Source organism: Muntiacus reevesi, chromosome 8 (assembly GCF_963930625.1).
Source record: "Muntiacus reevesi chromosome 8, mMunRee1.1, whole genome shotgun sequence".
Classification (NCBI taxonomy): Eukaryota; Metazoa; Chordata; class Mammalia; order Artiodactyla; family Cervidae; genus Muntiacus; species Muntiacus reevesi.
Genome location: NC_089256.1, coordinates 59,587,606 through 59,609,586, shown reverse-complemented (window position 1 = coordinate 59,609,586; position 21,981 = coordinate 59,587,606). Strand labels below are relative to the sequence as shown.

General features: G+C 39.5%; 1 protein-coding gene across 5 annotated transcripts in view; it reads left to right on the top strand.

Moving 5' to 3' along the window:
* Positions 1-5,483: 5,483 nt before the first annotated feature.
* SENP2 (SUMO specific peptidase 2) overlaps positions 5,484-21,981 on the top strand; it is a 33,627-nt gene continuing 17,129 nt past the window's right edge. Inside the window, exons 1-9 of one of the 5 annotated variants that reach the window (XM_065942272.1) lie at positions 5,484-5,771; positions 7,813-7,868; positions 11,395-11,528; positions 12,181-12,247; positions 14,029-14,119; positions 17,520-17,688; positions 19,396-19,499; positions 20,743-20,837; positions 21,553-21,623. In XM_065942272.1, the coding sequence (XP_065798344.1) occupies positions 5,671-5,771; positions 7,813-7,868; positions 11,395-11,528; positions 12,181-12,247; positions 14,029-14,119; positions 17,520-17,688; positions 19,396-19,499; positions 20,743-20,837; positions 21,553-21,623 (888 nt within the window). In that variant the 5' untranslated portion in view covers positions 5,484-5,670. Of the gene's footprint in view, positions 5,772-7,812; positions 7,961-11,394; positions 11,529-12,180; positions 12,248-13,568; positions 13,624-14,028; positions 14,120-17,519; positions 17,689-19,395; positions 19,500-20,742; positions 20,838-21,411; positions 21,464-21,552; positions 21,624-21,981 lie in introns of those variants that run through there. The other 4 variants (XM_065942273.1, XM_065942275.1, XM_065942274.1 and 1 more) reach the window with 4 other exon arrangements.

The window sequence follows — 21,981 nt, the reverse complement described above, 5'->3', positions numbered from 1 at the left end:
CTTTTAAAGGGGCTTGCTGAAGGCTTTCAGTAACTTTCAGATGGGAGGGCATGAGCCTCCCATCTCCTGTATGAACCTGTAATAAACCTTTCTCTGTCTGAAATGCTAATGTTTTAGTATTGATTGGCCTTACTGTGCATCGGGCACATGGACTTGCGATTTGGTAACATTCCCAAATTGGTCCTATAGACCTCAACTTGGGCTCTGGCCCAGACAAAGTCGCTTGCCTTACTGAGGAGGGTTCTTTTTCTGTTTGGATTCGCATGACTAATAACAAAACCGATGCTGAGACTGAAACAGCACACACTGTAATCAATGGCCAGAGAATGAGACACAGGAACTTAGCTTGAGACTCAGCTTCTCAATCTACCTGATATACCATATATATAGGAGCGTTGAGGTAAAAGGAGGGAACTGAGTAAAGAGAAGGAGGAGGATTTCGCTGGTGGTCCTATGGTTAAGACTTCCCCCTTACACTGCATTGGGGTTGTTGGGATCTAAGGTCCTGCAAGCATGGCCAGAAAAAAAAAGAGAGGGAGGAATATTTATGACACATCTGAGAACAGGGATATGATATGCTTGTGAAGACAACAGTTTTTTTATAACACTGGATTTCAGTCCTTCAGTGGGCTTGCTTGGCTGTTGCCACAGCAACTGTCAACTGTCAGATGTGTTATTTATCACACAAATATATTACCATGAACATATAAGGAGGGTCTACCGGAGGCTTTCTACCATCTTGGACCTAGTTGGTTCTAACAGATTTTGGTGGGCTCTTGTTTTTTTTTCTGGTGGCTTCCTGTAAGATAACACTTCCCTGCAGCTTAGTTCTCTCAACGAACGGGGAGGATTATACCTGAAGGCTAACAGCCTTGGTAACATTTGGAGAGAGGAAGGGGCAGATGTGTAGGAAATGTAGGGTGCAGAACTGGCAAGTTAAATGACTTATTATGAGAAAGAAAAAAAGAGGGAAGAGATTATTAATAGTAAGCACTTAGCTATGCTGGGCATTGAAGTAGCCTCTTTATATACATAAACACATTTAATGCACCCACAGATCTCTTACTGAAAACTTGGCCTCTGTGTACACCGATGCTGAATCAAATCTTGGAAGACAGAGTTTTGGGTGAAGTAGAAAGTTACAGTTGCGCAGTCGTGTCCGAATCTTTACAACCTCCTCAACTGTAGCCGGTCAGACTCCTCTGTCCATGGACTCCTCCAGGCAAGAATACTGGAGTGGGTTGCCATTTCCTCCTCCAGGGATCTTCCCGACCCAGGGATCGAACCTGGGTCTCCTGCACTGCAGGCAGATTCTTTACCATCTGAGCCACCAGGAAAGAAGAAAAAGGAGAAAAGGATAGCTTTATTACTTTGCAGGCAAAGGGAGATACCCTAAGTTTCTGACTCGAAAAACTACATTTCAACCCCAGAGAACTTAATGAGGCTTTTTATAACAGTGGGTCAAATGTGGGGTCTCGAGACTTCCCTGGTGGTCCAGTGGTTAAGAATCTGCCTGACAATGCAGGAGACATGGGTTCAATCCCTGATTGGGGAACTAAGATCCCACATGACTTGAAGCAACTAAGCCTGCTCACTCTGGAGCTCAACTGCCACAATTAGAGATCCCACATGACAATGATGCATGATGTCAAGATCTCGTGTGCTGCAACTAAGACCTAATACAGCCAATACAGCTAATACAGGCTTACCTGGTGGCTCAGCAGCCAAGAATCCGCCTATAGTGCAGGAGATGCAGGAGATGAGGGTGTGATCCCTGGATCTGGAAGATCCCATGAAGAGGGAAATGGCTACCCACTCCAGTATTCTTGCCTGGGAAATCCTATTGACAGAGGAGCCTGGCAGACTATAGTTCTTGGGGCTACAAGACTTCAAGACTAAACCACCTGACAAGATTAGGGCGTGAACAGGGCTCTGCACTCCCTTAATCTCAGGTGGTTGGTTTCCTAATCTTGAAGGCCTTCTCTGGTCCTTTTAGTCTTGCCTCAGGTGATTTTTTGGCTGCCCCTCCCTTGATTAATAACTGTTCTAATCTGCCCTTTGGAATTCAGGGAAGGTCATAATGGCTGGAGAAATGGCTCCCTACAAGAAAGGGGAGATAGAAAGGCTATCCCTGGGAGATCCACAGGGCCCTACTTGGTTTCAGATCTGAGAGACAGATCTCTATTTCACAGTTGGGGAAGTAGGCGTAGGTAGGGCCTGATACTATTTCCTTACATGAGGCAGGCTGAGCCATTTGCAGTTAATGTGAGCAAATTTTGTGACAAAATCTAGGACACAAAACCTGTACTTGCTTTCAGCATAATAAGGCCAAAGTTATTAGATGAGTTGAATAAGATCAAAGTCACACTGGACTTCCCAGGTGGCACAGGGGTAAAGAATCCACCTGCCAATGCAGGAGACACAAGAGATGCAGGTTCTATCCCTGGGGTGGGAAGATCCCCTGGAGGAGGAAGTGGCAACCCACTCCAGTATTTTTGCTTGGGAAATCCTGTTGACAGAGGAGCTTGGTGGGTTACAGTCCACGGAGTTGCAAAGAGTTGAATATGATAGAGCGACTGAGCACACATGCAAAGTCACAGAATCAGAAGGGCACGTTTTCCTTGAGTACCAGAGGAGTTGGTCTGCAGAAGGAAATTAATTTTCAGGGTGGTGAATTATGGTAGACTTGAGGCACATCAGGCCCAAACTAACAATATCTCATCTTTGGGCTCCTATCCATGTCCATTATATGGGCCAGACCTCTGTTCCGACAGGAGTCAGCAGAAACAAAGTTGAAGAAATCTTTTAACACTCTGAGAAGGCTGGCACAGAGAAAAATTTGCAAGCCTAAAGAATGGATTAGAGGGCTGGGTCTTCATTGTTCTGGGAGGGGAGGTAGGGTTTGAAGAAGATGGGGGAGGGGCCGTGGAAAGACTTGAAGGAGAGAATCTCCGCTGGAGGAAGAGACCTTTTTAGAAAACTAGGGTAACCAGTTAGGAAACCTTACGAAACCTTAAGCAATGCGGTTGAGCTCCTCTGACGGTCCACGGGTGCACATTATCCAAACCAAGGACAGAAATGTCAGTATCTTCGTTACTACATGTGATTTTGGGCTCCTCCTCTGGGCCTCCGGTGAAGAGTTCCTGGGTCTGGAAATGGCTGCGGCAGTGGTGGACTTTGGGTTAAGAATAACCCCCCTCCTTGGTCAGTGGATGGGCAGTGGTCCAGATGTCTACTGTGGACAACAGGTCATCAGAGGCACCAACCTGCAGACAAGACCCAGGCGGAAGCGACTGTAAGACTCAGTCCCTTTTCCCCATTTCCGAGAGTGGCTAGAGAAGTAGGACACAAGGGGCTGTCGGTGTGGGGAAGGGCTGGCAGAGTTACTATTTGCTGATGAGGTCCTGAGATTCTGACTCAAGTTTGAAATTCCACAGCCTTCCCACTGTTTCTGGTGGGTGACTGACATTTCAGAATTGGGTTTGTGAGGGTGCAGGGAAAGAGGCAGGAAAAGGAAAAAAAAAATTGTGTTGTGTTGTACTACACTGCTCTGAGACTTGATGCCAATGTTTCTCTAATCTCGGCCAGAACCTGGGAGAAGCTGCTCTTCTAAAGCTGTTCGCAATTTTCTGACTTGTGCTTTAATGAAGACCGCTCTTTTGTGTTGGAGAATTCCTTCCCTGTACTTGAGGGGTTTGGCAATAGCAAAGACCAACTTCTTTAGTGGAATGTACAGTTGGGACACAGCTGAACTGACCTGCAGAATAATGCCGATGATAATCTCCTTTTGAGTTAATTTGAGTTGGGTTAATGTTAGAAGGGCAATTATCTTCTGTTGGTTACATGTAAAAATTGCTGAGAAGAATGAAGAGATGAAATTTTGGGAGACAACAGGCTTTAGAAGCTGCACTTTATTATTATTATTTTTTTACTGCACCATGGGGCATGCAGGATCTTAGTTCCCCGACTAGGTATGAAATCTGTGCCCCCTGCACTGGAAGCAGAGTCTTAATCTCTGGATGGGGAAGTCCCTAGATGCTGTACCTTGTAATAGCCATTTCTAAATCTTTTCAGCTTTGCAATTCTCCTTTTATTCCCACATTATCTGTAACAGCCAGGTGTTAGATATATTTTAGGGCACTGAAGGAAGAGCCCATGTTCACACTTAGAATTTGCTTCTAGCCTCTAGAAACTGCTTCCATCTCCCCAGACCAGTGTGATGGTAGCCACTGTAGGGTAGCTGGTGGGTCTGGGACTCTAGCGGGTGGCTTGCAGCAGAATCCAGGAACAGTGTTTATTGAGCAAAGGATGATGCTGTACTGAGGAGTGCCTATGTTGAAGTTCAGGCAAGTCTGAAGTCTGACCTTAACTGAATTGAGGATCAGATTAAGGATCAGGTGCATACAGAGACGGATTTTTGTAGGGCATAAAAACTTTTTGAGGATTCTCAGGAGTGTTGGGGGAGGGGACTTGCTTTTCCATTAAAAAGGATGGGTCTTTTTCTGTTGTAGATAATTAACCAGAACTAGGACCTCTAAAAAAGAGAGGGAGAGTAGTTAGTACTCCCTGCCAGCTCTGGGGGCACTAGTAGGCTGCAGATAACTTTTCATCCTTAAGTTTCTGTGAGGCCTTCCTTGAGTTCTGTCCTTCACTTCCATAGCCAACTGTTTTCCTTTCTCTGGTTCCTACTGCACTTTGTACCCACCTTTATCACAGCAGTCAATTATCTTTTTAAAAATTAATTGAAGCGTAGTTTACTTACACCCAATTATCTTGTATTGTAATTTGTAATCATATCTCTCCCAGTAGACCTCAAGGGCGAGGGACTGGCGCTGGTACACAGATCGCGGTTCAAATTCCAGCTATGCCACTAGCTACCTCTTTGACTTTAGATAATTACTTAATCGCTGTATGCCTCGATTTCCTTATTAAAAATAGACACAAAAAGTAAAAAACAGAAATGGACACAAGGCTCCGCATCGCCTGCCGTTGCTGGGAGAAATGAAGGTGACTGCGTGTAAAATACCAGGCATAAACTATGCGCAAAACAAAGGATAGGGTAAATTAGAAGGGGAAAGGCTAGCCACTTCCAGTATTCTGGCTTGGAGAATTCCGTGGACTTATAGTCCATGGGGTCACAAAGAGTCGGATACGACTGAACGACTTTCACTTTCAGTAGCGTAAACATTTGTTAATTAACGTGCACTTAAACATTTACTGATAAACCCCTTGGGTTACCAGGCCTGGAAGCGCTCGCTCTCGCTCGGAGAGCCCTGTGCGGCCTGTGGGCCTTGTCCCGCGGGCAGCCTCAGGACTGGCTCTGCCCAAGAGAAAACCCCGCCCACATCCCTTATGATCTCGTGAGCGATTGGGCCAGGACCAGGCTTACAGGTTGCTAGGCTAGGGAGGTGGAGATCTAGACTGCGCCTGCGCAGACTGAGGGCTAAGATGCTTTCCGGTCGGGCGGGAGGAGGTGACGTCAGGAGCGGGGGCCCGCGGGGGCCGCCTGTAGCCCTGGGGACGTTGTATCTGTGGGCCCTAGGATCGCGTCACAAGTCGGCGACTGAGCTGTGGCGGCGGTGGCCGAGGCAGCGAAGGCGGCAGCGGCGGCGACAGCTCTGGGGTTTGCGTCTCGGGGTGTGTCGGCCGCCGCTGCTGCTTGGGCCTGGTATGTACAAATGGCTGGTTAGGATTCTCGGCACCATTTTCCGTTTCTGTGACCGGCCGGTGCCCCCTGCCAGGGCCCTCCTGAAGAGGCGGCGCTCGAACAGGTGAGAGGAGAGGGGCCCGAGCTACGGCCTGGCTCTCCCCCTTCCCCACCCCGGGTTCGGCTGGCGTAGCGGTGATCCAGCCAGGCAGGCCCCGCTCGGCAGAAACAGGTAGCTGGACGGAGGCGTTAGAGGTGCGGGTCGCGGGTGTCCCGGTGACGTAGTTGCTCTTCGGCGCTGTGCAGATGCGACTCCTGATGATGGAAGGGGCCAGTGATCGGTGATGGTGAATATCTTTTTTGTTAGAGTCCAAGCTGGCTTCTATCAACAAACGGGGTTTTTATCATATTTTGCTGCTCTTAGCTTGAAAACTTTAAGTTGAAGGAATACTGTGTTTGTGTGGCTCATTGTTTACAAAACACACTCCCAAGTGTCATTTGTGCGCGGTAAGTGCAGTTAAGGGAAGTGAACTTCATAGTTTGCGCAAAGCCGTTTTGACCACACTTAACTGTTCTCTTAGCACCAAGACACAGTAGCTGTCTTGTTTGGAAGGCAGCTGTCAGACTTTGCGTGTGTGTGTGTGTGTGTGTGTGTGTGTGTGTGTGTGTGTGTGTGTTTTGCTGGGGAGGGAGGGAGAGTGATCCTGTGCTTTAGCATTAGGGTATGAGAAAAAGATGGTACTTCATTTCTTCAAAAAGATCCCTAATCTATACTCTAAAAGTAAAGTTAAAATTTGGGGGAAATTAAAAGTTGTTCTTAGTATTTGCCTGTTGGTTTGTCCAGTTTCGTAGTGTCTACCACCTTCTTTAAGAATTAATCTAGAGGGGCTTCCCTTCCCTGGTGGCAGAGAGGTTAAAGCTTCTGCCTGCAGTGCGGGAGACCTGGGTTCGATCCCTGGGTGGGGAAGATCCCCCGGAGAAAGAAATGGCAACCCACTCCAGTATTAAAAAAAAAAAAAAGAATTAATCTAGAGAATAAAATACCATACCAATTCTGTACATAACCCCCCCAACTTTTAATGATCAACTGTTAACTTCATTTATTAAGCCTCAAGATCATTAGAGGGTGGTTTCTTGGAGCTTGAGAGAACAAGGTGATTATTTACTCTGTGAGTCTAAGAATGAAGATCATTCATGAATTAGTTGTGGACTAAAAATTCCATCATGTGTTCCAGAGAGGGCAAGGTTTCAACATATTCTTTCTACCTTTCTGTAGGGTGGATTCAAGGATCATTTGAGAACAAGTTGTAAAGTGCCTAAAATAATGCTCAGGGTATGTAAGGGTAGTGTTTATGTATTTTGTCCCCAGGGCCTTGTGCAGAGGCTGATGTGGATAGGCAGTTGCTACTTATTTATTGAATAGAGAAATGTTCATTTCCTCTCCCGGGTCCTTTATTATTTTTACTGCGAACCTCTACTGGTCAGGAAAACAGTGGTTTGTAGATCAAAACCCTGTTCTTTACCACACATCCTTAATCTAAAATAACTTTTAAATGTAAACCATTTTTAAGTCCATCTTTAGAAAGATGATTATACCATGAACTTTTAACTTTCTTGAAGCATAGGCCCAAAAATTTTCCTGGATTTCCAAATTCTTTGTTATCACTAGTAATATAGTTTCCATGATAAAAATGTAGTTAAATATAACACCTTTTTCTGGCTGAGAACTATCTTTTAAGGCATCTTGTCATCTTGTGTTTCCTACTTCTATGTGTAGTAGAAAATTACTTTCTCTTGGGGGGGAGTGTCATCTTTCAAAAGGAAATTATTCTTAAATCATTTCTGTAAAGAAAAGAAATAACATAGTCCTAAGTTTTACCTATATTCCTTTATTAGGTAAGTGATTTCTGGTCAGTTTCATGATTGTATTTTAGCCAGACTACAAGTTGTTATATAATAGGGAGTTTTGGATCTCTCTCATGTAGTTGAACCATAGTGTTACATCCTCAAATGCTAGAGGCCTACTATATCGTAAACATCAGTTGGATCTCGTGACAAAGTGAATGGAAGATGGTGTATTATATGAATAGTAAGCTTACTTATAGAAATGCATGTGTGTGGATATGAATATATGCATATATATCTCTCTTTTCTTTTTTTTTCAGCACTCTGTTTTCTACAGTGGACACTGATGAAATACCAGCCAAAAGACCAAGATTAGGTATTAAATATTAATTTTAAAAGTTAGTTTTTTAAGTAAGAAAAATATATGTGTGGACAAATTCAAAAGATAAAAAGTACATACAGTGAAACGTAAGTCTCTTTCCTCTCCCTCTTCTACTCAGTTATCCTCTCTAGAGGTAACCAGCATTACCAGAGACTTAAGTATTTTTCCAGATAAATGAGCCTGTGTTGAAAGTGCACTTCAAAATTCATAATCTTCCTATAAAGTAAAGGTCCTCAGATAGCTGAGTGAATCAGTTTAAGCTGTTGCCGCAAATTGTTTCCTTCTCTATATCTGAAGGACTAGACATCATTTGGTGAAAGATGTAGATTAGAGGGAAAAGGCACAAAGGACTACTATAGTAATATTTTCTTCTTTCTCAAAAATGCATGTTAATTGAATCTACCTCCAGATGAGGTAAAGAGTGGCCCTGTCTGTGTTAAGATTTCATTTAAATCCAATGAGTGCTTATTGAGCCTGTCTTACTGTTAAGCAATGTGTTAGGTTCCACAGGAAATATGAAAATGAGTATGACAGGGTCTCTATTTTATGTACCTTAAAATTGTAGGGGGTGTCTGATTATATAGTGGGGGGTTTTAAGACAAGTATTATAAATAATACTAATGTCCATGAGGATATGATAGATGATACAAGAAAGGTAGTAACAAAATACTGTCCAATTTTCTTCTGGTTAAGAGTCTCAATAAATATTTGATGAAGGAGCTAATATGTGAGATGAGTCTTGAAGGGAAGATGGGATATCAACAGAGAACAATAGAAAGGAAAAGCATTCTAGGCAGAGGGAACAGTATGGGAAAATTGTGCAAATTCAGGAAATAGCAAATAAAACTTAGGGGAAAAGTTGACAAAAGAGAGAGTTCAAAATACAGAGGGACTTTGACAGGAATTTATACTGAATTCATTAGGACAATATTCCCCAAACATAGGATAGCTAATAATTCACGAAATGATTTTAGGAGATCCAGCATTCATAGCATTAAGTAACATCTGAATTATGTTATAAACTACTCATATTAATAAAAATATTGCATCTTTTTCAATAGGTTAAGAGATTATAGATCTAAAAAATGTTTATAAAGAGCCTAACTACTAATAGAGTTGGCCCCTGAAGAATGCATGGGTTATTGGCCCCACCTCTCCACATAGTCAAAAACTCGGTAGTTGGCCTTCCTGATCCATGGTTCTGCTATGTCTGTTATTTTAATTTCTGATTATTTTAAGCAGAAAACATGTTAATTTAATGCTATTGTGTATTTAAAACTTGGGTAAGACATGTTGTGTGCATGCCAAGTTGCTTCACTCATATCTGACTGTTTTTGACCCTATGGACTGTAGCCCACCAGGCTCTTCTGTCCGAGAGATTTTCCAGGCAAGAATACTGGAGTGGGTTGCCAAGACTTCCTCCAGGGGATCTTCTCCTCAGGGGTCTCCTGCATTGGTAGGCGAGTTCTTTACCACTGGCGCCACCCAATTGTCCCTTTTTTAACAGGCCCAGCTAGAACTTAATATTGTGTTTTCATTTCATCATAAGGCAGATGAGGTTTCTTTACATTAATGGTAGCAATATAAAGTAACCCTTTATAAATACATTTGTTTAGCCCCCCCCCAAAAAGAATCAATTTTATTTGTTTAGCCAAAAAAGAGTCAATTTTATAGAAAAATGCAAATTAACAACTCTATATGGTTAAAGATTTGATAGTGATAATAGAGAAGGTTCCTGCAATAATTTTGGCAGTTATCTATTTGGACTTCTATGTTAAAGTTCCCTCCCTCCTTGATTTCTACAAAATATAAAGATTTTCTGACTAGAAACTGTAGAAGGGAACTTCCCAAGGGGGAAGCAGTGGGTAGCAGAGACAATACTTACTGGCAGAGCTTGTAAAGGTCTCTAGCAGTCCTGGCCACTCTCTGCATTGATGGCTATTAAGCACCTCAAGTGGGGCTACGAAACTGAGGAACTGATCTCAATTTTAATTGAATTTAAACTTAGGTAACCACTTATGGATACTGGCTACTATATCAGACAGTATGAATCTATTGGTTGCTTTGGAGAGAAGAAAAGGAAGGATGAAAATGAGGAGGAGCTTAGAATTGCAGACTCATGATCTTACAGATGAAAGGGATTTGAAGAGGTCTATGTAGTGTAGTTTCAGCGAAATACAAATGAAGTGGACCTTCTAACCTTGCTCTGTTTTTTTTTAATCTATGAAATCTTTTGACATAATTTTGGAGTACATTCAGATTTTGACAAAATATGTAGGAAAATATCACAGTACATTTTGTGCCCACTAGTACCTCCTGCCCTCTGAGGTCTGGATGGCAGTTTGGATGATAAGTACCAATTCCTGAAGTCCTTTTTCTCCCACTTACAGCTCAGGAGAGTGTAATCCCTCAACATCATTAGAGGGTTAACCTGAAATTCTCTCCTATTCCTAAAATGAGAAACAAGACATTTGCAAATTTTGGTACTTTTAACTATTCTGTAGTGACAAATTACTTAAAATTGGATTCTGCTTTACCCATTTAGCACACCTTTCTTGTTTAAATTATTCACTTATCTTTCTGGAAAGTATTTTATATCTTGTATGTTCTGGAGTGCTTGATGTTTAAAAGCCACTGTTTCCCTTTCAGGCTATTTTTCTGTGAAGCAGAATGTGGTTCTAAAGCACTCAAGCTAGTGCTTTAGAATACCGTTAAATACTGTTAATTAGGAAATAGAAAAGGAATTGTAGAAAACGAATCAGCAGTGTAGGAAGTGAGAAAGGGGTAGTGAGCTAAAAGGAGGAAGTGGGGAAAGCATTGAACTCTACCCCTCCCCCTTATTTATTTACTTACTTAGTTTGTAATCTTTATTTTTTGGTGACAAGGAGGGATGAGCCTGAGATCTTTCATCACATCTTCTCCAGTATAGGCTAGGCTTATTTCCATCATGGTTGTCTAGGAACCACATATCTTATACTTCACTAACTTCCATCCTGAATGTAGCCAAGATAGAATAGGCACGAGGTAAGTTGTTATTTAGGTCAGCTGTACTGGTACTTGCCTGAAAAGTAAGGACAAATCAGTGAGTTAATGATAATGCTTCCTATAGAATTCTGCTGTACCTAGTAACTTTATGCTCCACCTTGTCTAACTTATGCCCTTATTTCTCTAGGAAAGATTTATTTTACAGTATATATACTGGGGAATGCATTGCTTGAAAGTTGTCATTTCAGGCCTTCATTGTGTGTATGAATTGGTATGTAATTTGCTAGGTGATGATTTCATGCTTTTGTAGCCTCCCAGATACTTTACTAAAAAACCCCGAAATCACAATGCTGCAGTTGCAGATATTCAGACATGAGAAAAATTATTTTTACAGGTACTTTTTTCTGTCAGTGGTTGAAGACAGGACTGCTAATAAAAATTGAGAGAGACCTTTTCTAAGATACAATTTTTCTTTTGTTTGAAGCTTAATTACACTATATTTACATGTATATGTAATCTATATTACACTTTCCAGATTGCTTTATTCATCAAGTGAAAAACAGTCTGTACAATGCTGCCAGCTTGTTTGGATTTCCATTCCAGCTGACCACAAAACCCATGGTAACTTCTGCTTGTAATGGAACACGGAATGTGGTCCCTTCAGGAGAGGTCAGTGAGGATAAGGTTTCATTGGAGCTACTGATTTTTGTACTTAATCATTAAAGTTAAATTTTAGAAATATTCTCTTTTTATGAATTAATGTGTAGAACGACTTCTTTCTGAAATGTTCATGTCTTAATTAGCCTTGATATAGTAATGAAATAATTAAAGGTTAAGAGATTATAGATCTAAAAAATGTTTATAAAGAGCCTAATTACTAATAGAGTTGACCCCTGAAGAATGCATGGGTTATGGGCCCCACCTCTCCACATAGTCAAAAACTCGGTAGTTGGCCTTCCTGATCCATGGTTCTGCTATGTCTGAAGTCTTGCATCCATGGATTCCCAACTGGTAATTGTGTAATACTGTAGTGTTTACTATTGAAAAAATCCGCATTTAATTGTATCCATGCAGTTCAGACTCTGTTGACCAAGGGTCAACTCTACATCTGCTTTTTCATTTGAGTATGTGTGAAGAATCTTCAATTGTTACTTTTTATGTCATTTTGTGAGTCTTCACAAATTAAACCTTTGGTCTAATTGATGAAATTTCTTCTGTAAGGTCACTAAATCATTACCAACAGAATGATTTTTTTTTTTCATTATTAAAACTTATTTAAATTCTAAGAGTTATTACAGAGGTGATTCTTTTTGATTTCAAGGTATTTTCAAACTCCTCATCTTCTGAACTGACCGGCTCTGGATCCTGGAACAACATGCTGAAACTGGGTGAGGTGGTCAAAAATATTTCTGTTTCCCCTACCTTCTTCCACTTCTTTTCTCTGGGTTTTGGGAATATGAAAGGAAAACACTGATTTGGCTTTGGATGAAAGCATAGATATAGTCTCTACCATTCTAAAAAGCCAATAGCTTTCCTTTAGTATTGTCTTTGGATTTACTGTTATGATTCCTATCTTTATGACTTTATTCCTATGTTATGACTCCTATGCTTTATCAGTGTCTTTAATGTAACTTAGATCAGGGCTTATTCATTAAAAAGAAAAAAGAAAAAAAACAGTGTTACCTGAGCGCTTACTTTATGTTAGGCACTCTGCTAAATTATCAGGAATGACAAAATAATAAAACCTTTAGTAACAAAATAACAATAGTAAAACTTTAATAGCAAAGTAACAAAACAAATAACAATAAAATAGCAAAATAATAAAACCCTGCCTTTGAGGGACATCATCTGATTGGGGAGTAACCTAAGATTCCCAGTTCTCATAGTTTTGTGGATTAGGAATCTCCGTATCATCCTGAGACCCCCAAATTGAATTGTAATTATTTTATATATGATACAAAATGCTCTGACGGGAAAAAATAGGAAGAAGATAGAGTCCTGAAGATGACTGTGATCTGTGGTACACAGACAGGCTTGTAGAGTTTGAGGGAAAGAGGGAAAAAGCTTTTATTTTTTATTTATTTTTTTTTCTTTTATTTATTTATTTTTTCTCTTTTTTTGGGGGGAGGGGGGAAGCTTTTAGAGAAATTGTGTTCAGATGGTGTTCAGAAATTGTGTTCAGAAAATTGACATATAGAGGAGATACCAGATTTACGTTGTGTCTGAAGTACTAACACTATGTTTCTGTGGGTATGCAGAGCCTATTGAGAGAAGCACAGGTATTCCTAGAGCAGATTTCTTGTGTAAAGAAATCCACAGTCTCTAATCTGAAACGCTTGGAGATGTTTTTGGGAATTCCAAATTTTTTCTTTGTTTATTTAATATTACTTAAAGAATCCCAACAACCCCACCTGCAATGCGGGGCACCTGGGTTGGATCCCTGGGTTGGGAAGATCCCCTGGAGGAGGGCATGGCAACCGACTCCAGTATTCTTGCCTGGTGAATCCCCATGGACAGAGGAGGCTGGCGGGCTACAGTCCATGGGGTCACAAAGGGTAAGACATGACTGAGCGACTAACACACACAAAAAACCCCACAGGATTGAACATTGATTCAAGTCAGGCTTTACACACAAATGAATGCAGGTCAGTTTAAGTTTTGCGGCTACTGACTTAAACAACTTCAGCTTTAATCTCTTTGCACTCCAAGGCCCGGTAGTAGCTCCAGCAGAAAATGTGGCTGAAGTATAGTGACCATCGCACAGGTATTGGAAACTTCCGGTAAATGTAGTAACATAGCAGATTTTCATTTAAAAATACTTCTGTTTTCTAGAGAAGAAGAAACAATTTTAAAAATTTACTCAATTTAACTAGATTACAAAGAGTTTATAATCATTGAATTCCTCATGCCTCTTGTTAGCCCCAGCAAGCAAAACTAGTAAAACTTTCCTATGAATTATTACTGCCTACCTGAGAGCAAAGACAGATTAAACGCTATTGCTTTTCCTTTAACTTTTACAAAATTTGTGCTAGATAATAACAGAATTTGAAAAAAATAAGATGTTTAGTTCTACAGTATAGACTGTTCACAGATTTTCTTTTCTAATACATACTGTTCACAAGTTTCTTTGTGTTTTTCTTTTACAATTATAAATGGTTTTTACAAATAGGTAATAAATCTCCTAATGGAATAAGTGATTATCCAAAGATCAGAGTGACAGTAACTCGAGATCAGCCACGCAGAGTCCTGCCTTCCTTTGGGTAAGTGTTAATTCTGCCCTTCTGTAAATGGAAACTTGGTAATTTTTAAGTGCTCATTCTTGCTGGGCATTTTCACTTACTTCTATTGTGTAATCTTAGTAAATAAGTACTTTGTGGTTAGTAACTTGCCAAATAATCATATTGCTGATGAGAGACTTGTATTCAAGTATGGGTTACTTTTTCTACTGTATCATATGCCTATATAATTTTGAAAAACTTTTTTTTAAAATTATTTTTATTTGTGGGCATGCTGTGCAGCTTGTGGGATCTTAGTTCCCCAACCAGGGATCAAACCTGGGCCCTTGACAGTGAAAGCATGGCATCTTAATCACTGGACTGCCAGGGAATTCCCTTGAAAACCTTTTAAAAAAGAATTGTCAAAAAAAAAAAGAAGAAAAAGAATTGTCACTCACAAACTTTTTTTGAAGAATAATAAGCATCCAGGACAGTGCAGAAATCATGAGTGCAATGAACTATCATTATTCTATTAGTAATTTTCTTCTCCTATGTTCTCACTTTCTAGAATTTCTGTTGCTTGGATATTGGACCTCATGGATTGATCTAATATAATTTTTCTATATATTCTCTTTTGTTGTTATCCTTGCCCCCTTAAAAAAAAATCTTTTATTAAAAAATATATTTATATACATATGGTATATTCATATACATATATGCATGTATATATTTTTGGCTTCATAGTTTTTAATTTGTAAGCATCCTCCCCCTCCCTACTCCCCATGACTTTTTCTTTCTCCAAGCATTGAATTCTTACTACAGAGCTGCAGTGACTTTTATATGTCTAAGCTATTAATTATTTTAAAATTACTTCTCCTTGTTTTGCCTGCTTCCTTTGAATTCCTCCTCCCTCTTTGGTTTATTTTGGTCTTACCTTTCTTATTCAAATACCTGATAATCCTTGGCTATCCACTTATGTTTGAAAATGAGACACTAACTTTAAATAAAGTAAGGCTCCCTGGACTTGTATAAATGGCTGATTATAGGGTTAGGAGAGATAATAAAAAATGATCATGGAACATCTTGTGCCAGCAATTAAAGGAGGCTTCAAAATCTAGGGACAGTTAAGCATCAAATATTTTCTTTTTTTTTTTCTTTTTCTTTATTCATTTCATCTTTATTCGACAGGAATATAGATGTGTTAATAAATAAATACATAATGTGAGAGGAAAAGACCTTTAAGCTGGATGCCAACTAATAAGTTTAGAAGGAATGATGGAATTAGAGAATCACCGTCTTGTAACTATCACAGTAATAACTGATTTAATAACAGGGATCATCAGTTAAGCTGGAGGTAGTAAGTAAAAGTTTGATGGAGAAACCTGCCTGACAACACAACCAAAACAACAAGGTTTAAATCACCTACTGTGGGCACACTGACGTCTTGGCCTCCGGATACATTGCACTGAGCAAGACATCATCATCTACTGTAGTATTCCTGCAAAGATCAATAATACGAATGTAATTACAAGAAAACTGGTTAAGCTGAAATTAAAGTTAATTCTACAAAACAACAGGCCTACCTATACTCCTCATCTTACTCTTCGAACTCTTCCTCTTTAACCCGTGATTATTTAGAAATATAGAATTGTTTAATTTCCACATGTTTGGGCCTTTCCAGATATTTTTCTGTTATTAATTTCTAGTTTAATTTCATATGGTCAGAGAATATACTTAGTATGATGTCAGTTCTCTTAAATGTTTTAACATTTGGGACTTCCCTGGCAGTCCAGTGATTAAGACTCTGTGCTTCCACTGCAGGCGGCATGGGTTCAATCCCTGGTTGGGAAACTAAGATCCTGCATGCCGTACAGTGCAGCCAAAATATGAAAAATAAAAATAAATTTGTTAACATTTGTTTATGTACTAGAGTATGTTAGTTTGGGTGTTATTCAGTGTGCATTGAGAAGAATGTGTATTGTGCTACTGTTGGTGGAGTGTTCTATAAATATCAGTTACTTTGCTGATAATGTCTATAGGTCTTACTGATTTTCTGTCTACTTTTTTAATGATTGATGAATATAGTGTTGATGTTTCGTGCTATAATTGTGGACTTGACTATTTCTCCTATTCAGTTATGTTAGTTTTAGCTTCATGTATTCTGAAACTCTGTAGGTGAATAGATTTGACCTAGACCCACCAGTTGTTATCATTCTGCCCGTTTGCTTTATCATTCTGTGTTATATGTACATAATACTTTTTTCCTGATTCATTTGAGAGTACATCTTAGACTTATACCCCTTTAATCATAAGTACTTGACTGTTTATTTCTAAGAATGAGGACATTCACTTATATAATCCCAGATTACCAAAATCAGAAAATTTACATTGATGTAATACTGTTATATAATCTTATTTAAATTTCTCTATTACAGAGATTATTTTTTCTGGCCCAGAATTCAGGGCAGGATCATGTATTGTATTTAATTTTCATGTCTCTTTGATCTCCTTTAATCTAGAGCAACCCCACAGCCTCTCTTTGTAATAGCATGAATATTTTTAAAGAGTACAAAGCATTGCTTTTATAGAATCTCTCTTAATCTTGTCTGACATTTTCTCATAATTTGTTTAAGATCATGAAAATTTTTTTGGTAAAGATACTGCCTATGTGATATAGTGTCCTTTCTTTTTTTTTGGCCCTGCCATCAAGCATGTGGGATTTTACCCACGCCCCCTGCAGTGGGAGCTTGGTGTATTAACCATTGGACTGCCAAGGAGGTCCCTGTTGTGTCCTTTGTTAAATACCATATCAGGAGTAGTATGGTGTCAGTTTGTTTCATTATTGGTAATGTCAGGAGAGGCAGGGTCTGTCCCCCAGCAACAGTGACTAGGTGGGGGTTTCATGGCTTCTGATTCTTTAGCATTTATTAATTTATTGTTCATTAGTTTGCTATTCAGCAGACACTGATGGAGTGCCTTTTGACTTAGCACATGTACCAGGATACAGTGGTGAAAGGATGAAATCTCTGTCTTCATGGAGTTTAGTGTGGGTTGCAGACATTAAACAATCACACCAATACTTAGTTGCAGTGGTGCCAAATGACTGTACTGCCAAAGGAAAAGTACAGTACCAGAGGAGGGTATATAGTGTAATAGGGAGCTGAAGCCAGATTTGGAGTTGGAAAACTGGGCATGAGGAAGAAGGCAAAGGCTTTCTTGTGGCAGCCCTGGTGGCTCATTTTAATTGTAGTAGACATTTAAATTTAATAGACATTCCATCACAGATTCTGTGGTGCCCTCTGCTCCAGAGATTTGATTTTTGTGAATGGTAGTTGTCAGGAGCAAGCTTAACCTGAGACAGCTTAATCATAGGATGGCCTGGAGCTTAAACTCCAGCAATTTAAGCAATTTGGGAGTAACTTTTTTCTTTTCTTGTTTTTCTCAGTTTTACTTTGAGCTCAGAAGGTTATACTAGAAGACCAGGTGGCCGTCGCCACAGCAAAGGCAATCCAGAGAGTTCTTTAACGTGGAAGTCTCAGGAGCAAGTTGTAACAGAGATGATTTCTGAAGAGGGTGGCAAGGGTCTGAGGCGTCCTCATTGTACTGTGGAGGAGGTAAGGCCTTTTAGCGTGATCTCTTTAAAGTAATTTTAGGAATTGGGGGAGTATATGTTCTGTGGTACAAAATTCAAGAGATATAAGGATCCATTCAAAAGGATGTACAGGAACTGTAAATTTCCCACTCTCCCTCCTATATCTGGCTCCTGTTTGATACTTATATGTATATTTCTAGAGATATTCTATAGTCAATTTTCAGGTAAAAGAAAAGAAAAGGAATCGTGTTAGGAAAAGATATGATTATAGATTTCTTTGTTTTTAGATGCCTGAATTATTCTAACTTGTTTCTTTCATAAACTGTAATAACTGTGATTAAGTAAGGAATGTAAACGATGTACGTCTTTTTTTCCCTTAGGTTTTCAGGGCACTTAGCGTGATGTGTTCATCAGCAGTCTTCCTTTCCTTCTAAAAGTCTTCACTTACTTTGGGAGAATTTAGAACTATTCCTGTCTCTGGCATTTCCCCTAGACCATCACCTATTGTAATTTGCTAAATGGTTTTCTCAACCACTTAATCTAGTTCATCAAAGAAATACATATTTGGGTCCCAGCAACTCAGAATTGAATACAATATTGTCTCTGTTCTCTCGGAGCTTATACATTAACTGTTGTAGTCAGAAAAAATGTAGGCAGCAAAAGCAATGGACCACAGCCCTGGAGGGGGTTTTAAGGAGAGGTATTAAAGTGCTTTAATATCGCCTAGATGAGAAGTCAGGAACTGAGAAGATATATATGGGGATATACAGGCTGTGTTCTAGAAATAGTGCGAGGTAATATTATCAAGGACTTATTTATTGGTTAAGTGTGATATAAGTTTAGATGGAAGAACCTGAATCCCAGATTTCAATCTTGGATAAGTATGTGCCAAGATACCCTAGGTATTTAGGGGAAGATGATGACTTCAGTTTTGGAAGTTTAAAGTGCTTGTGAAACACCCAAGCAGGCATATCCCTTGGACTCCTGCATATGTGTGATGGGAGTTTTGAGAAGAAGACAGGGCTAGGGACACATTTATGAATCTTCTGCATATTGGTGTTGGATAAATCCAGGGAGTTGAAGAGATTACTCAGAGAATGTAGTGTGAGAAGAGATAATCTGCAGAACCATCAAGAGTTAAAGGCAGGAAGAAGAAATAATCTACACTGGAGACTGAAAAGATAGTCTTCAAGAGATTAGGAGAATTTATTGTTCAGGAAGGCAAGTGAGGGTAGCAGGGTGATAAGCTGGAGAGGTCAAGTGACAGAAGGGCTGAAAGAGTGTCTATTAGATCTGGCTATAGAGGATCATTGATGTCTTTGGTAAGACCAGTTCCGTTTTGGAAGTTGAAAGTTCTGAATATGCAAGTGGATTATTTGTGCTGAGTTTTTTTTTAATGGTTAACCCAGTTCTACTGTCAAAAACTCATATGCTATCAAGGTCCAGCAGATAATATAAATGAGTGAAATGGGCTGAAGTGAACAGCTCACCAACAGTTCCCGTTTGTTAATAACAGTGTTTCAAAAGGGGCCAGATTTTGGGGGGATTTCTCTTTTCAAGTTATAAAATTGGTAAGTAAAATTAAAGGAGTTAAAAGAACACTGAGATAAAAAAGAATGTGCTGGTGAATGAAACATTCATGAGCTGCATTTGACCTCTTAGTCTTTGTTTATGATTTGATTATAGGTTTGATGTGCTAGTAGCTATCTAAATGCTTTCTTTTACTTAGGGTGTTCAAAAAGAAGAAAGAGAGAAATACCGGAGGTTATTGGAGCGACTTAAAGAAGGTGGTCATGGAAACTCTGTTTCTCCTGTAACTTCAACTCATCAAAGGTAAAGATGAACTAACAAGATAAATACTTTGCCAGACAACTTTTTTTCTTATTTTTGGAGAGGGGATTGTTGGGAAGGGCTTGTTGAAAAAAGAGATTAATACTGAGAGCCCTATAATTTGAACATTGTATCTAGTGATGGTTATATAGAACAGTGGTTTTACAAAATATAATTTTCTGTTAGCTTTAGAGTCCTTTGTTCAAGTGAACTCTTACATGAAACTCTGATACAGAAAAGTAAAATCATTGGTTGAAGTTGGGTTCCCAGGGAGCAGAGCGTATTTTCAGCCTCCCTAACACACATTTCTCACAATCTCTGTCTTCCTTTCTCCTCCTTTTCTCCCCTGCCTTTTCCTCCCTTACCTCCCCTTATTCCTCCCGCCACTGCCTCCACAGACACATTGTCCCTAAGGCATCTTAGTGGATGGATCTTAGCACAGTTGGAAACTCTCCCTCCACTCTGCAGATAAGACTAAAGTCACCCCAAGTCATAAAAAATGTTCCTTGTAAGACTGCATGTTACTTAAATGTGCTGAGTCCACCAAGTAGTTGAGAATGGTAGAAGGGATTTATATCTGGCCTTGTATTTCTCTGTAAAAAGGGAACAAAGATTATGTGAGCTCAGGATTGAGGTCTACTTGATAATTCTAAGTGGTGTGAGAATACACAGAAGGGGATCCCAGAAGATTATGTAACAATAAGTTGAAAAAGTCACAAGACTGTCTAGCTTGTTGATTGCAGAAATAACAAGGGATTATTTGGAAATTTTAACTTTGGTTGTGAACTTAAAAAAAAATTCTCAGTTTAGTCAGTCAGAATGTTCCTGTTTTTTTCCATTTTGACTAGTCACTGTTGGAAGCAGCAGTATGAACTATTGGTTTTGTCATTCGGCTTCTAATGTGTTGTTTTGGGATGCATTTCATTATATCATTTAAAATCTTTTATCTTTTAACTTGGGTATTATCATTCTGAGATTTTTCGGTCAAGGTGACTTTGGGCATTGAAAACATCCAGTTTTATGGTAGAGAAACTGGAGGTTAGGTATCTTGGCTCTAATATTAGAATCAGGATCAGACTCCTTTCATCCATGTCTCAGATGATGCTATATTGTGATCTCTGTCTTGTGAGTTGACATTTCAGGGTAATCAGTAACTCTTGTCTGGAGAAGTTTGCCAGGTAGAGACAGTGAATACTTTTGATAGATTTTTCTTTTATATCTGATCTTCACTTTTTGTGTTTCTAAGTTCTCAAAGAAGTCAGATGGACACATTAAAGACCAAAGGCTGGGGGGAAGAGCAAAGTCATGGACTCAAAACAACTCAGTTTGTTCCAAAGCAATGTGAGTTCCCAGATTTAGCCCTATCTTAATACCCTTAATATGTTGAACTTAGTTCAAAAGCATATAAAATTGAAAAATGACATACTAGTGAAAGATGGTGTACCAAACTTTAAAACATCAGACCCCAGGCCATTGACTTACCCAGTACTAGTAGTTTAGTAAGAAAGCTATTTCAAGTTAAAGCTGCTTTATAAAATAACCTCTTGATTATTCTCCTAGCTCCTGTATTGTAGCATATATTTTGTGAGCCTAAAATTAGTTTTGTTGTATTCCTATATTAATATCCTTATTTTTTCCCACTTGCTATTCACTAAATAACACTAAGTAATAGCTTACTAAATAAGCAGATGTTAGCCAGTTTACACTAAAGATTATATGTAAAGGAGAAAGAGATTTATGCAGCATTTTTAAGCAACTTAATTTGTATAAACACTAATGTCTTTGGAATCCATTTTAGCATTTCAGTGTTAATGAGTATCTTCATACTTTGGAGACTGTAAGGTGAAATGCTAGTTATAAGATTGATTAACAAAGGAAACACTTTTTTTTTTTTTTTTTTTTACCATTCTCACAGATAGAGTTGTTGAAACAAGGGGACCTCTGTGTTCAGTGAGAAGTGAAAAGAGGTACACGGTTCGGTTTATTCTAACTTTTCTTTTGACATATTTTCTTTCTTTCTTTTTTTGGCCGCACTGCTCGGCTTGTGGGATCTTAGTTCCCCACCCAGGTATTGAACCCGTGACCCCTTCAGTGGAAGCGTGGAGTCTTAACCACTGGACTGCAAGGAAAGTCCCTGACATTATTTTCTTACTTTATAAACTATATTTAAGAGTAACGACATCTGTGAAACTGTGAACTCTCCTCAGCTCTGGCAGTCAGTCAGCATATGTGGGTATATAGGTAGCTTTTGTGTAAGATGCCCTACCTAGCTTGAGAGGGTGCCCTTCTCTCCTAGACATTAGGGGTTGGGAGGCATCAGTGAGTGCTGCTGAGATAAGACTGTGGGTGTGGTGGGTAGTTCTAGTGATCAGTGTTTCAAGTATATGAACTGTGAAGACAGTTCTATGTGCCTTAGGATTTTAGATGCTGGTCCATTTATAGCAGAGTACAGTAAACTGTGGCCCAAATCTGGTCTACCTGTTTG